The sequence below is a fragment of the Arctopsyche grandis genome, chromosome 12, assembly GCF_051622035.1.
Source record: "Arctopsyche grandis isolate Sample6627 chromosome 12, ASM5162203v2, whole genome shotgun sequence".
Classification (NCBI taxonomy): Eukaryota; Metazoa; Arthropoda; class Insecta; order Trichoptera; family Hydropsychidae; genus Arctopsyche; species Arctopsyche grandis.
This window is the reverse complement of record NC_135366.1, coordinates 10,145,407-10,163,407: the sequence shown is the minus strand read 5'-3', so window position 1 is coordinate 10,163,407 and position 18,001 is coordinate 10,145,407. Positions and strand designations below refer to the sequence as shown.

Sequence of the window (18,001 nt, the reverse complement as noted above, 5' to 3'; positions counted from 1 at the left end):
AATTGCCATGTTTTTCTTTTTTACATTTGTATGTAATCATGTTTTTATCACTTCAGTTTGCTAATAGGCGAAATTATTCTATTATCAGTAAGTAGAATGTTGATTGAAGATTGCACCTAAACGTCAAATAAATTTCTCTTTTCATATATCGGTGCAACTGCAGTACGAGCATATTTTCTTCAAAATATACTACGGATTGCTCATCGCTGATTAAAACGATACTGCTATTTGTGAAAAATTATACAAAGAATCAACTTGACCGATGGGCACTAAAATAATTTAAATTCATTGAATATATTTGAAAATCCATTCCATTGACCTGATTATATAAAGTTTGTCCGATGGTCAAGTCACTATAACATTACAGTGTCTTCTAGTTCGTAAGTTTTATTGTAGATTTTTTTTATAGAATAGGTGAATATTTATTCAGACATGTAGCAGAGCAGAATGCTGTGAGCTTTGTTTTCTTCGTAAGTATATCCACATTGATTAAGATTATCCCTCCCCTGGCAAACTGAATGTCATCATCATCTAAGTAAGTATTCAATCGAACAGGGCGTACTTATATTAAACTATTTGTATATGTATTTGAATCTCAGGCTGAATGATGTCAATATCTATTAATAATCAATGAAATTGGCCCTTGAAACCCTCGGCATGAGACCAACCTCCCTAATAAATACAATACAATCTTTCTGTTGGTTATTTAGCCATCATTATCTATTATACTACTTTGAATAGTATTGAAAAGGAGGCTTTAGTATTCAAGTATCTGTATTTAATTTTATTAAATCTCATTGCAGGGGCTATTGAAATGAAATGTATACCTTTTGAGTAAAGATTTGTTCGGATTAAAATTTGGATTTCTATTAATGGGATGCGAAAAGAGGTAGTAATTTAATTATAATAAGTATATTCATACTTTCTTGAGTATAATTATGAAATGTATCGCTCGTGCTGGTGAAGCTATCAATACATTGGAACCAATCGCTGAAATGTCTACATTTTGGAACATGCTTAAAGCCAGGGCTCCGCTGCAAGCGAAATGGACTTATTTCTACATAACTTAGCTCTGCTCAACTTGCAAGGGCTAATTTCTATAGCTGAAACTCTACCGCAGAATGAGACGAGCTAATCTGTTGTGAGTTTCGAGCGGAGCTTTCGAGTTTTAGTATTGTTTCCTAGTTAATTTTTCTTTTAGAGTTTTGTTTGAAGAAAAAATATTTTTAATTTAAATTATAATGTACATAAATATGTATGAGATGAAAACATATAAAGAAATAGTTACTTAATAATCCACAGGAATCACATTTATTAAAATACATTGGATACAATTACAGGAATTTCATTTTGTTTTAAATACAAAAAATTATACAATCATAAGAGTTGTATTAAAAGTTTTTTTCCTAGCTTTTAGCTTGTTTTACAATATGTTCGCTAGCTTTGCTTGATAAATAGATAAAATAGACTAAATATTCTTTGGCAAATCGCAATAGAATGTAGAATTGAGAGAATGTGTGCTACAATTTTATACAAATTATTGCAAGTGGAATGATTTTTAAAAAATATTGTCCATTTCTCATACATTGTTTTTTTTCAAGTTTGCTTCAGTAAAAATTTGTTTAATAAACAGACATCTTTGTATAGGAGGTCAACATTGCAAATTATATTAAATAATTTTGTTAATTTTTTTCAGGTTTATAAATTATTAGTTTTTGGCATAAAAATTCGCCATAATTTAAATTTTATAAAATATTATCCGGTCCCTGTTTAATTATTAGCATCTGCTGGTACCCACTCTCGACAGGTCTGGTGATAGTGATCCTTTGTTATATGTACATAGTTTTCATTTGAATGTCATAAAAAATTTTAATTTCTAAGATACGTTAAGTAGATTTGTGTCTCTTATAGGTATTTCTAATATAATGTTTCTTGGAATATTCTTAAATATTGCAAAAAAATGTGATTGGAAAGCTGATGTTTGAGCTAAACTGTAAAATATATGATATTATTGATTTAACAACTCATTTACTTTGTAGTTATGTAACAGGGGTGGGCAAACAACATGTCACTACGAGCCACATATAAGAATCCGGAGAGAGCTAGAGAGCTGTAATCACTGTTTATTGGGGGAATCATAAACAATGAGAAACTTCAAAAAATGTTTATTATAAATTTCACATACGTATGTACATATATTTTGTACAGATGCAGACTATTTTTAACAATAAATGAACAAATAATAAAATATATTATTTATCGTTTCTTAGTAATGAATTAATGATTGAATTTGTGGATTTACACCTGCTTTGCCAGGCTTTTAAAAGTCCAAAATAAAATTGTCTTTTGAATTTCAATTAATTCTATGAGCTCAGTTGCCGTTTCAGGAAGCATTAACTGAGAAATTGGAAACTCATCGCTGATCAAGTCCATTTTAAATGGATTAATAAAGAATGAGATATTAGGTTTTAAAATCTTTAAATCTTAGACCGAAATCTGCCAATAATTCTTTCAACTTCCCTCGATATTCATCAAGTTTTCATTTTTGATCTGAAGAGATGAGATTTTAGGATTTTTTTTTATCATGAGATCCTTCTGAAAAGGTTGCAGCTTTGGAGCCACATTAAATATATCAAAGAGTCGCGAGCTACAATTTTACCACCGCTGTTATATAAAAACCGTCTTGATATTCATATTATATAAAAAAAAGCAATAAAGATCGGCTACATACATTTTAGATATTCTTATTGTATTTTTTAATTTCCACCAGTTTTAGTTTTTTTTTAATTTATTTTGGTTTTTGTTTTTTTTTTGTAATTTTATTTTGATTTTTATATTTTGGGTTATGCTGTTTATATTTTGTATATTTGTGTCATTACGAATCTAAAAACAAAAGAAAAAACTTCTATATATATACTGTTTTCTACCAATGTTTCCTCTAGGCTAATAGACGGCGCTAAGTCTCTGAGCATTTACCGCCATCTATTGAAAATGTATTTAATTAATTAATTTTTCTATTGGTGTTTTATATTGTTTATATGTAGGTAGGTAGGTAGATTTTACCATTTTTATCATAATTAAACAATTAAATATAAATATTAAATTAAATATATTTGAAAAAATTCGACCGTGTGCGAATCAAATACAGGACCGACATATTTCTTTTCTTTTTTTAAATTTAATAACTTAATATGCCAACACCCATGCGATAATATTTCATCGGGTACAACACTAGTTTAACCCTATGTAGAGTTGTTAGCTGCAATATATAAGAACGCCACATTTTCGGTAAAATTTTTTTCAGGTACAGATAGATTTAGCATAGGAAAAGGAGTAAGGCAAGGAGATACCATCTCGCCCAAGTTATTCAATGCGGTGCTTGAGGGAGTTTTCAGGAACCTGGAATGGGACACGGCCGGAGTAAGCATCAACGGTCGCTTCTTGAGTCACCTTCGGTTCGCAGACGATATAGTTTTAATAGCTCGTGACCCAGCTGACCTACTTAGCAGACTAACACAGCTGGACAGGGAAAGTAGAAAAGTAGGATTAAAATTAACGTAGATAAGACCAAACTAATGTTCAATAGTTATTGCATGCCTGATAGCATCCCATTAGATGATAAACCAGTAGAAGTAGTAAATAGTTATTTATATTTAGGTCAAATAATTGACATGTGCGGTAGTAAGGACGAAGAGATAAATCCAATGCACTCAAAGAAGTATGGAACGCTGTATGCTTGGCATAACGAGGAAAGACAGAAAGCAGAACACGTGGGTGAGAAGTATGACAAGGGTAGTGGGCACAGTGGAAAGAGTGAAGAGATTGAAATGGCAATGGGTGGGTCACGTAGCTAGGAGGATGGACGAAAGGTGGACAAAAGAAGTGCTTGAATGGTACCCGAGAGAATGCTAAAGGGTAAAAGGAAGACCGCAAGGAAGATGGGTGGACGAAATTAGGAAAATGTGCGGGGTGAAATGGATGAGTGCTGCGCAAAACAGAAACGAGTGGAAGCGTGCTGGAGAGGCCTTCATCCAGCAATGGATGGCGTATGGCTGTAAATGATGATGATTTGTAGGTAGGTAGTTTTTACATTTTTTTCATATTAAAGAATTACATGTGAATACTAATTTAAATATATTTAAAAGGTATTTGAAAAAAAAATCCACCATGTGCGAATCGAATACAGGACTGACACATTTCTTTTAATTTTTTTTATTTAATAACTTAATATGCCAACACCCATGCGATGATATTTCATCGGGTACAACATTAGTTTAAAGTAATAATGCAACAATTCTAAATATGTAATCACGACATTTGATTGCTGGGTGTTAATATGAGGTATAGAAATAAAATGAAAACATTAAGAACAAAGAATTTATTTGTTTTGCATTAAAATATATTGGTAACATATAGTAATATATAACGTAACACTTTATAAGCTAACAGGCCTTATTTCGTCAGGTAACTATTATAGATAAATATTATGTGTATTTAGTTTGTAAACGATAATAATTGAACACCAACAAACTACCATTGGGCGATTGGTCATCACAGCCAATGTCGGAACACTTTCGCCAGCAATTGATCCAAAGGATCGATTACTGATGTGAAAGTGTAGCTTGGTGTGTGCATAACATTTCTATTGCAAAATGAGAACCTCAATTTGACTTCGTATAGGGTACCAATTTTTGGTACTTTTAACATCAATGTATGCCAGCATTAATTTTTGGTGTATTTTGATAAAATTACTTTAACGATGAAAACAAACTTTGAAAATATAATATGCAAATATTGATTACAAAAATAATCATTTTGTTTTTCACATATACATATTGCAAAATAAGTACACATTTTCCATATTTCGAATATTTATGAATTTTTTTTATATCTGTAACATTGGCAATATAGATTTTACATAAATAGATACAAATTTGAATATTATTATATTTTTCATTATTTAGCATATTTATTCATATAAACTAATTAATTAAAAAAAAAACAAACAATAGGAGGGGGAAGTGGAATAGCTTTGTGAGCTCAAAAAATTAGTTCACAAAGACATTGAAACAATCACTTTAATTATTTACAAAAACCTTTCATCCAGATAATGTAAATATTACTTTAAACGTCACTATCAACAGTATTAAAAACAACTTTGGAATTTTTAAAACAGTTAATAAACATCATTGACAACATATATGCGTTAGTTTTACCGTAGTCAAATCAGTCCGACCTTTGTATTCGTTGGATATTCTTCAGACTGTATTATTGACTTGACTATGAGGAACCTAACCCAATGTAATAATAATACATTTATATGTATATATTGTATATATATGTACATATATATAAATAAAAATTTAGTCATTTTATTATAAGATACACAAATAAGTTTATGAAATTTGAGACAAAGTCATATTCAACAATGTGAATCATATAAAATCTATTTATAACGATTTTCGCATTTCGTCATCGAATTGATCGCAATAGATCTACTCATTGCTATTTGCATTTAGCAATATTTTAAAGATCAATTTGAATACCAAATAATATTGAATACAATACAAGTGGAATATATGCCTAGATACAGTTAAAATTATATCAAAAACATCAGTTCTGATTATTTAATAATGACCTCTTACTGACTAGTAAGAATCTTTATTTTAAATGTCACATGTGTTAGAAATTAGTATCCGTTGATGTTGAACATCATTTTCATATTTTTAATGACACTGAAGGAAAGCGTTAAAATTTCAAATAAATATTTATCATTCATTTGCATTTTGTAAACTGTACTTTATTTAAATATAAATTTAGCTTTAATAAGAATTAAAAATATATTTTGATACAGCGCAAATTAAAAGCGCTATTTGATTTAAGGCACACAAAAAAATATGGTTATTTTAATCATTATGTTACATTAAGCGGTAGGAATAGTAATTCGTTTTATAATTTAGTAACACAAAAATGATACAATAAAATTAGATTGTATATTATTTCATATATTGTATATATTTTATTTGAAATAAAATGTATAGTAATTTATTGTAATGCAGACTATGAATATTAATATCTGAAAGTCAGCTTCGAATAATACATCAATTGATTATTAATTGGTATTCCTTAAATATTGATATATTTGAAGTAACTGGATATAAATGTATATTTCATTAAACGTATCGGAGTCGTAGTAATATGTGAATATAATGTCATCAAAGCATACTGTGAACTTTAGCACTACACATACATATATATGCATTTTCTACTAGTATAGTCAAAATATTAGGCTAAAAATTCACAGTGTGTTCTGATGATCGCCGATAGTATTTTTTTATGATAATTTCACAATACGGCTCCACTGATTTAATAAAATTTCTACTAATAGTTTCATCTAAAAAAGTTGTGATTAAACAAATTGAACAATTAGTTATTCTATCTATGCATTTCATCAAACACTAGATTTTCAAGTCTTTCATCGTTACATGGACGTGGACAGTTGATCGGAATGATCTACGCTCACGTCTACTGTGTGACATTCGTAACTATCATTTGGCAATGTCTGAAATTTTTCAGGCTCTGTTTCGGGCATTATCACGCACATGAACAACTTACCTGTGGAATTGTCCCTCGGATAAATCGTTACCGGCGTAAATTTATCACACGCACCTTCAACGTACGAGCAAAGCTTCGTATGCACCTCGGGATAATGTTTCTTTAAGTTCACGCCCCTCTTTTGCAATTGCAATTGAATGTTGTTGAATGATACTTCCCTCATCTTTTGTATGGATGTATTGTTCTTGTGTAAGTTGGCCGAGTTCGATGTGAGTATCAAAGTTTCCGTGCTACTCGTCCTACACAACGCGTCTTTATCTTTTTGAATCCTGTCTTTGTCCCTTACTTTTGCTTTGGGACTTGAGTAAGATGGGAACTGGTCTTGCGGGCTGTTACTCATGACCGTGCTACTCAGCCTGAGTTTGGCACAGCGTGAAACTATCTGCCGCTCCCATTTGACAGCGGCTCCTTTAGTCGGAACCTCGCTGACAATGCAAACGGCAACGTATAATACTAAACGAGTCTCTGGATTGTAACTTTTACACAATTTGACCAATTCCGCGTACAACTCTGGCCCCATTTCATTCGGCATCAAATCAGGCCACTTAACAAAGACAGGTTGGCCCAACGATTGAAAACCGTTAGACGTGAATTTTTCAGCAGCGTCGGGACTTGTGAAGAAAACTTTTACTACACCTCTTCCTTGGCCCAAGTAGCCCTTCTGCGCTATCATACTTACGTGATGAAGGGAATCGGCGTCTTCCTTAGCCGTGGATAGTATCTGTCGGCAGAGAGTGCTAGCTCGTGAGTGTAGGCAAACCTTACGATGCTTTTCCCAATGTGCCCGTCTACATTCGCGCGAACAATACAAGTAATTGCAATTGTGACAATTTTTATAATAACGCCTAGCGTCAGCTTGAATGGTGGCCGAAGTGCATTTGGTGTAACGGCAATGCACGAGTGTATCCTCCCCGCTGCCGTCCGTGTTGATGGAAGCTATCGACTTCAATGACGCTCTCGATTGAGGAGTATCCGTCAGCGAATTTTTGGATAAATTACTCTCTCCCTTAGATATGCGAGAGTCGTAACTGATCCGTCGGTCTAAGGAGTGACTCTTTTGTGCGGTGACCGGTTCACTTTGCCTCCTGGAAGAATGCTTTCCGGACAAAGCTGATTTTGCACGCATTCGTATTCTAGGAAGAGACATCACACTGTTGTCGTCGCCTTTATCAGCTCCATCCGTACCTGATAAAAATTATATATTATTGATGTAACTGAATCAAACTACTACTTAACGTGTTCTAAGTGTGGTTAGCAGTGAATATAAGTCCTATTAAGTATATCATTAGCCAATTAAAAAATGGTGTTTTCAATCACAGGTAAGGGTGCTTCTATAAAGTTTATATATATGTATATCTAGTTTAACATTTCAAAAAAAGGATCGGGTCAATATTACATTTTAAATTGAACTATACAAGCGTACTAAGGTCGTGCCATTATTTTGAATTTCATGTCATTTCAATGAATATGTAACGCTTTCTACTTTTTTCATAATGATATTTAATTTATATATCACTAGTGTTTTTACTCGGCTTCGCTCGGTATTTGTAATATAAACTGCTTAAACATGGCCAATCTAATAGTAAACATTTTATTAAATTTATTTCAATAGTTTTATTTTATTTAAATTTATTTGTATATTCATTTGTTCGATGACATCACGGATTTTACGAACCAAACAAACATACAGAGTCTCTTTCGAAATTATATGTATATTAGATTATAGACATTTGAAAAATATCAATATCGAATAAAATCATAGTCGTTACATATTTATTGTAAAATATTGTATTTATGTAAATGGGATCTTTATAGAATTGCTAATTGCCTGAATCGTTATCCTGGGAGATAATAGTCAGTCATAAGTATACACATTTGTACACATAGGGGGTTTACATGTCTAAATAAATAATTAAAAAATGACATACATACATACATACATATAATATATTAACAATATAAAGTATATTTATTGATAATAAATAAATTAAGAATATAATAATACAATTTTATGTGGGTTTTCATACAAAAAAAGGAAAGAAGAATAGGTAATTAGATAACGTATGAAATGAAGGGCTATAATGAAATATGAAGTATGTAGATATATTTAAAATAGAAATAATAACTCAAATACAATAATTTTTCCTCATAGGTCGATTCTACTAAAATGAAGCCTTAAAAAATCATTAATACAATATAATAAGTAGAGAAAAGCATGTGAAAAGATAAATTAAAAAAAATTGGAACGAAATCTCTTACACGTCTGTCCTACCTGGTGCCACAGTCGAGCAAGTGCTAGACTCTGCACTCGATCTACGCCTGTCGAGCAAATCGCCATCCTGCGATATTTCCAAAGAATTGTACTTGTCGTCGGAGTTGTGTCGCGCATCCAACAGTGATTTATCATCGAGTTTGCTAGACAGATTCAATTGTAAGCTGCTCGGGGGACTGTTGTGCTCGTTATAACGCGTCTGAAAATGTACGCTCACGCATAAAACACATCAACATTGGTGAAAATTCAAGATTCTTTCACGCTGTTTGGCGACAAACCTGCAAACCGATCATATAATACGGACTGGGCGCTCTTCTGGGACTGTTTTGAGGAGATGCAATCCTCGGAACGGAGGGCGGCAGTCCTAATAAAGAATCTAAAACATCTTCTAAAGTGGTGGATCCCGGCGAAGGTTTGCTAATGGCCAAATTCAGCAGAGAATGCTGCGATGATTCCCAATCTATAAATTTCAAATAAACAAAACCCAAAACTTTACTATTTAAAAATCAGCTGGGGTACATTTCATAATGATTTAGTCTTTAGTGAAAAGTAAACATATGCATTGTGTGATTTACTTACCTTTGGCATTACTCAAATTTGCAGATTTTGAAGCACTTAAAAGTAAATAACATAACATAAAGCATTTTGAAACTTGCATTACTGTGAGTATCCATTATCATTGAGAATGTGATTATTATGTTTTGATTCTAATTTCAGAGTGTAAGTACTTCATTACATACATATATTGTTTGGCAACATAACAAATGAAACTGTGAACAGCAAAGTGATTAATAGTGTATTTGTGTAAAATCTTAAATATAACATTTTTAACAAACACAGATATGCATATAATATAAATATTTATAATTTTTAATAAAAGTGCAAACAAGGTTTGAAAAAGCAGCAAAATAAAAAAGACAAAATAAAATGAACATTATTTTTATTCTTGATTAAAAAAATATTACATCAATATCTAAGTAATATTACAAAAAATATGCGACAAAATTAATAAAAGAAATATCGATAAGATAATAATAGTAATAGTTTAAAAATTAAATAAATATAACAACACTTACAATAATATGTACTCATATTGTAAAAAAATTATAATTACAAATAAGAATAATGAACGTATATTATACAGAAAAGAGAGCAAACAACTGATGCGAAAATATCTTGGTAGCTTTTCTGTATTAAAAATTGTTACAATAAACAATGACTGATGAATTATAATAATATATTGAATATAAAAAAGCACATATTGTAATGGGAGGACTAATCTATATATGGCGTTTCAAAACAAAATGTAAGCAGTTTCGGTGTGGACTATGCTTTTCAAAATTTCACAGTTCCGAGAACTGTTTCAAGTTTTGTACTATCGTAATATTTATATACATACATCTGTACGCATCAAGGAGACAATCATAACCATTACAATTTATAGAGAAAGCTCTCTGCAAAAATCATAAGGTGATTATATGATGTTGCTTTTTCCGACACACGTAACACCGACTGACTCGTAGCATAATATAAACATGCATGCTTGTGTTTGCGTGTATAGTTTGAGTGCAAGATGTGTGTATATAAATATGAAGAAAAGCATTGATTTTATGTAATATGTAAGGATCGTAATACATATAATGGAATAAAAAAGCATGTTACAAACATTTCTCCTCTCAACTACCAAGATGATGTAAAAATTAACACTGACACTAATACAAAATTTAAATAAACTGTAACACAAACACTATTTCTACTGCAAATTATACAAAAGTCATGATTATTTGTTCTAAAATTTCTATTATTCATATAAAACGTGTGTAAAACGAAGAAAAATTATTATTATCGATGATATTTCATTGCGTAATTATTTTTGAAATAATTGCATATAACTGGTGTTCATTCAAAATATTTCACTCATCTCTTAAGTCATACAACTGACGTTAAGAAAAATAATTCAATAAAAATTTATCACATTGAACGTGTTATAAAAATGATATTTATACAAAAGTCATACATACTTTAACAATTAGACATTATGACAAATATGTATGTATATAGAAAATTTTATTATCATTTATAATTATACAAACTCAACAAAACTTTGCGTTTAGATTGAACGAATTTATAACTGGAAGTGCTCTACGTATTCAGTCGTTAATTCTACACTAAATCTTTTCACAATATCTACAATCATATAAATTTAAAAAGAAAGTAATGATCAAAATGCACGTGTAAAACTTATACATATTTGTTATACTTAATATATATAATAAAATATTTTCTGTCAATAAGATTAAAATTGCAATATCTTTGCAAAAAGGAATAATAATTGAAAAAAAAAAAACATTGTAGATGTGTAGAAATAAAAAGCAACAATTTACATTATAAATAACAATTTTGTGCTGTCAACGATTTAAGTCACGTTAGCGTGGTGACGTACTCACCATGTTGAAAAGTGGTTGTTGAATGCGTGACGGTCCCATTCGCTGCTGGACGTGACGATGGAAGATCAAGTTGGAGTGGTCTTTGTTGGTATTGCGTTTGATGGGGTGGAGATAGTTGTGCAACCACAACAGGTGTTTGCGGAGATTCTAAAGGTTTCGTACCTGAATAATTAAAAATACAACACACACAATATAAGTACGACGGCAAAATATGCAACCAATCGAATGTAAAACAGCAAAATAACTCACCGACAAACGAACTTTCGAGCCAACATAACCTAGGACTACCGCGTGGACTGTTTGATCGATCCGATTCCACATTTAATCTATCCTGATTTGGTTCCAAGCCACTCACATAATGTACAATCGCTGACGTGACTTCTTTTATACAAGATTGGATTTCGTCTGAGACGTTTGCAGGCACTGGGGGACTACTCGGCAGAAGAGAAACTGCCAATCTGTAAAAATACAACCAATTACAGATGAAAAATGATGGAATGTTGTATAGTTTTAAAACAGAAAAGTGGAAGCATTATGACGAGTATATGTACCTTTCATGTGGAGTTCTAGGTGATGAAAGTCTTTCTTGACTTCTCCAGCCCAAATATGGAGCTCGAGTTGGACGAGGTGCACGAGGCGGTCGAGCCGGAGATGTAAGCGGTGATACAGCTCCACCTCTAATACTGCTTCTGGCCGAAGAGCACGGTGATGTCTGAAAAATATTTAAATAAAAAAAAAATAAACATTGAAAATAGCAAAACAATTTACAGCATTGAAGTTTCAATGTTACCTGTGCAGAATTTAATCTACTGGTTGACCACCGACTGAAACCGAGTTGCTGGGATGGGGGAGTGAGGGCTAGTGGAGACCGAGCTAAAGGAACACCACCGCCTAATGATCCCAAAGAGGTAGTTTTGCTTCCAAGACCAGGTGATTCCCAACCTCTATTACTAGTACCTGCATCGGAAGCTCTTTTCTTTAATAAGAAACCTTCCGGTCGAGCTGGTGAATTTTTGTACCTAATAAAAACATGTTATATTGTAAATTGTCGATATAAAATTTGATTGATTATAAAAAAAAGAAAAAGATTACTAACCATTCAGGTAGATTAAGCTTTTGCAACGATCGTTGTACTCGAAGTTGATGTTCAGATAATACTCTGTCGGCTGAATTCTTTTGCAAATCGTTTTCTGGAGGCTGTAACAATATAATAGAATAGATTAAAACAAAATAATTTAAATTGTATTCTGAAACATATAAAAAAAAACAGAGTTTTTAATCGGTGGATTGTTAATGAGAGTACCTCATATATAGAAGCATCTCTATATATTTTAGATACGTCTCTATTTTCCTCACACACTGTTGCAAAAAGTGGAATAATTTTCGAATTGACTTCAGATTTCTCACAATGATCTATAGTAGGAGAATCACTACTGTAATGATGTATCGCACCCAAAGCAAACGTATAATACTCTTCAACAGTATCCAACGTATCGTTCAACGCACTAATGACACTTGTATCAATTACAGCATTATTCAAATTAATATTCAGACTGTCTTTAATGAAACTTTCAATTCCAGAAATTAAATTCGATTCATTAAAACTATTGCTGTCGGAGAGGAAGCTCTCGTATTGTGTTGATACATCTTTGTTATTTGACGGCGGAGGTATATTTTGGACAATGTTTGTCAAGAAACTTTTGGCATTCTCGGTATCGCTTTTATTATTGACGTCATTTGAAGATGTATTTGAACTAGATTTAGTTTCAACCGTGCCATATCCACGATCGCTCGGAAGTGTTTCGAGAGTGTCGTCGAAAGATAGATCGGATATAGACATACTATTTTCAACGACTAATGGTGCCGATATCAATTTTTGTGCATAGCAAATGTATTTATCGATAGATTTGTATACTGTGTCTATATAATTGCATATTTGTTCCAAGGACTCGATATAAATATCGTTTTTTAAATCGTCGTTGAGGTATTTCTTGGAAACTATGAATGTTTCAGAGTTATTTCTCGATTGCACTTCTGCTTCTTTTTCAGATTTGAACACTAATGATCGAGCATTCCCTTCGGTTACTTTCTTTTTAAATGCTTTTATTCCGTAAGGGGACTCGTATAGATTTTGAGTGCTCGCTTGAACACTGTGCCGTCTTATACTTTCAGCAGCAGTGAGGGAATAACCACTTTCGTCCAGATCGACCGAATTGCTTTCCCATTCATGTTTAAGATGAGTCCAATAATAATTCTGATACACACTCTCCTCCGTCTCCATCATTTGAATATATATATATTTTTAGTATTGCAATCACGATAATCAGAAGACACAGTATTCTGGAGACCGATATTAGCCAAGGAACACGTTAGAATGAAACGACACTTATCGAAATACTAAATCGGTAGTGTGGATACTTTTACGAATTCGACTGAATGATATTGTAATTACAATTATTGCCAAACGCAGGGCAGAGTTTCTCTTTTTTTTTGCTATAATTGCAGGTACAATACATACCTATACATAATTTGCATGACGCAGATTTTAAATACAATTCAATGTGCTATTGATTTTATTTTATTTTAACTCTACATAGAAAGTCATCTCGGTTAACGAATAAAAATTTCTCATATAATATGTGAACAATACTAAAGATATGTACATATGTCTTAAATTATATCGTCTGAAAAGAGGTGTCAATAAACAAAATACATAATATGTATTATTACATTAAATTTATTAAAATTTTGTTGTAAACTATCAATAAGGAGTAAATCAACATTTTATATGATAAATTGATCGGTTATATTCAACTACATATGTATAATATATGATACAGTCCAAGCGTATATTTCGTTTATTTATGAACGTACTAGTTTGTTCACACACAAACCAATCTGGCCATTTATAGTGTATATGTTACAGTGAAAGCATATTTCAAGTGAAAATATATGTTCACTAGTGAAAATATATTTTCACCAATTCAAGCAGGGAAAATGTATCAAATTTATTTATTTAATAAACAGAGAGAAACTTACAGCTAAAATAAAGATAATAAAATAAATAGTTAAACATAAGGCAATTAAAAGTTTCTTCAAATAGCATAAAAAATGAAAAATGGAACTTGCTATGAAGGCCAATAAAAAAGAAAATAATGAATTTGAATTTACAACGTTTAACTCTATAAATTTAACCCTAACAACCCAAATCTTAAATGAATAGGGCCAACCCTTACTTAACCTAACCTATCCTAACCCTTAAATAATACCAACGTAACAATCTAATCTTAAATGAATAAAAAAAACCCTGAAAATGTAACTGGTTATGATTTCACTGAAACTTCAGTGAAAATATATTTTCACTGTGACATATACAAAAGAACAAATTGAAAATTGAACTATGTAGTTTGTTCATGCATTATGCATAAGCTGTATAGTCAGCAGTATAGCTCGGTGGTTGCGTTTACGTTTAGCACCGAGAGATTATTGGGTTCGATTCCGTGCTAATCTTTAATACTGCTAGTTAGACTTAGACGATCGTTTCTTATCAGAGTTTGAAAACATCGTTTCTTAGTTCGTTTATGATCATACTAGTTTGTTCGTACACGAACCAATCTAGCCAATTATAGTGTACACAAAAGAACAAATTGACAAACGGAATAATTTTTTCATACGTAAACTATTAAGCTGAAGTATTCTCAATATTTTTAATATTAGTGGATTATAACAACGTTGTAATGTGTACTCCATAAGATTTTTTTATTAAATACCTAAAGGTTTTGACAGCTAAAAGTTTCATATGACACTTGGCGAGTCTATTTGAAGATTGCTTTTGACTGTTAGCACTTAAACTAAAACCAATAGTTCGTGTATGAACAAACTAGTATGTTCATAAATGAACCGGAGTGAACACTTAGACTAACATAAACAAGTTAACATTAAAAAATAAAATATTTATCAACTACATACATATGTATATGAATATTCATTTGAAAGTCAACACAATCGCACATATGTATCATAATACAGTGGAGATATTGCGAAACGTGAATTTGCAAAGGAAAGTTTCATTTTCAAAGAAACCACTAAAAGCTTTTATCAAAATTTACCCAACAATACTGCGTATAAATTATTTTTATCAGGCATACAATCTAAGAGCATACATAAATTTCACTTCTATATAAATTTAATATGTATGCATTCGTGGAATTATTTAATTTTTGAAGAAGTTCGTCGATCCATTAATGATTGTGATCGCATTTCAATACAAACATTATTTATAAATATAATATATGTACGCTAAAAACCACCGTATATATGTATGTACGTATGTATTATTCAACTTATTTGAAATTAACATTACGCACGTTCATAGGCGGAGAATGTACATATTGTTGGGCGAACTTTGAGAAATTTCAGCCCTCGGAAAGTTAGTGGAAATTCATTGAATACATTAACAAAAGGGTCATCTAATTAAAATTGATTATGCTTGTAAGAATGCGGAAACTATTATATAACATGATAAACTTACACATAAATTTAACATTCTGTGCTTAAAGTTTTTGCAAGTTTGTATAAGTACATACATAAATATGTGTACATATTGACTAACAAACACTACTAACATTGCTTGGATCACCAGACGAGAGTAGAGCGCAAGGTCCCAGGATACCCACACCGTCCCAACAAGTCATCTTCTCATCGTGGAGTTCTGATCAAGAAAGGCACCTTCGACAATCACCTGCTGCCAAGTCCTGAGAACCATCGACGATCTCTACTCCTTTTATTCACATATCGACGCAACATTTACCACTGAACGATTTTAGCGTTAATTAACGAAAGATTTATTATAGTTAGACACACTCACGAATTCGTCACACATTCGCCGATTTTTATTAAAAGTTAACCTTATATTTCGCGGGCATGTTCACCTGCCGACCACATTAGGGTTATTATGTCAAGGTTATATCGTACGTGATGTTACATTTTGCGGGAGAAATAGGCTTTTATTGACCTACGACTATTTTTAAACGTAACCCTAAACATTTGACCCACTGCCAGAGTATAAATATAGAAACCGTGTACAAAGCGATACGTTCAAATTGAAATAAAATTCGAATCGAACCGACAACACGGTTCGAGCACGAAGCTTGGGCCTTCACAGCAATTATAACAATTTACGAGCAATTAAAAGACTGCGTCAAATTTAACCGTTTCGTAGCATCGGCCGCATAACGAATACTGAAAGCAAATTATCAGCGGATTGACTTCTGATGTCGAAAGGGTGGTTTGGGTGGCCGGGTGGGTGGGTTGAGCTAAATGAAGGGAAGAAATATGGAGTTGGGCTATGCGGCACACTTTTAGGATAACGCAAAAAGTTTACGAGACACGACGCAAAAACGAGGGACGTTGTACTACGTATACTCTTATATACATACTATGTATGTACGTATGTATATCTGGTGGGAATTCTCGTAAAACCGACAAGGGTACCCCGGGGAATGTGTTGGAGAAACGGGGAAGGAGAACCCTCTAAAAATTTCCTACGTACTCTGAATGATAATGCGAAAGAATAGTGTAAATGTAAACCGACCTATCTTTTGTATGTAAATATATGATAAAAAAATGAATTTATTTTAAATAATTTATAAATGAGAACGTAAAAAATGATACCTACATACATATTCTCGGTGTAACATATGCCTTAATTATAGATATGTAACTAGTGGCCTGCGAGCAGACACTAGTGCCCTTGGTAAAATATCGCAATTCGGATCAACGGAAGCCGCCATTTGATCGGTCGACATAAACGAAAGAATTATTATATACGATATCCACCATCTGAAGTTACATGCGCAAAGCACACACTATGCTGCGTCTCTTTCCGCAATATACGATTCCAAGGGGAGAAAAAGAGACGGAGCATGGTGTTAAACGGACAGCACTTCACACATTCGCATTATTTGTATATACGATAAATTTCGATGATGAAATTGATAGTATTGCATATTTTAAAACCACTTTATAAAACATATGTATCTATAGTAGAAAAAGTAGTCGCCATTTTTCTTCGATTTTAATTTTTGCGTTCAAGTATTTTTTTTAATATACAGGTAAAAAAATTCAAAACTTTTTGAAATCATATCAATGACTTTTCCTTAAGAGGGCTGTACACCCGAAACCTTAATTTTGTTACCGTTCCTTTCTTTGATATATATATTGAGTGTATGTATATATTGAGTGAATGCGACAATATATATCAATATATATATTGAGTGAATGCGACAGTTGCTCTTCGACCAGATAAAACGTATTTTAAATTGACTAAATCAAGGTTTCGTATTCTACTATTTTCACCTCCAAAACTGGACGAATTTAAAAAAAAAAATCATCATCGGTATGAGAAAGATACTTTCTGTGCATCTATTGGCGTATTTTTTTTAAAATCGACCGTTAAATAAGCACGCTGGACCTGTTTCATGGGTGTAAAAAAGAGGCGTTTTTATAGATGTTTGGCGGCTCCTATGTCCTATAAAAAATAATTAATCAAAAAAATAAAACGATAGATGCACCCAAATGGTGGATATCCATAAAATATTAAAAAATAATTTCTCTAGTGCCATAATTGAGGAAGGGAGAAGTATAGTACGTTTGTATGGACAAGGTA

At 32.0% G+C, this 18,001-nt stretch overlaps 1 protein-coding gene across 1 annotated transcript in view; it reads right to left on the bottom strand.

Moving 5' to 3' along the window:
- Positions 1-9,811: 9,811 nt before the first annotated feature.
- Positions 9,812-18,001, bottom strand: part of LOC143920422 (uncharacterized) — a 51,047-nt gene continuing 42,857 nt past the window's right edge. The window contains exons 3-7 of the mRNA XM_077443307.1: positions 12,431-12,531; positions 12,125-12,353; positions 11,886-12,046; positions 11,584-11,792; positions 9,812-11,496 (exon numbers count right to left, since the gene is read on the bottom strand). Coding sequence (XP_077299433.1) covers positions 11,309-11,496; positions 11,584-11,792; positions 11,886-12,046; positions 12,125-12,353; positions 12,431-12,531 — 888 coding nt within the window. The 3' untranslated portion in view covers positions 9,812-11,308. The remainder of the gene's footprint in view (positions 11,497-11,583; positions 11,793-11,885; positions 12,047-12,124; positions 12,354-12,430; positions 12,532-18,001) is intronic.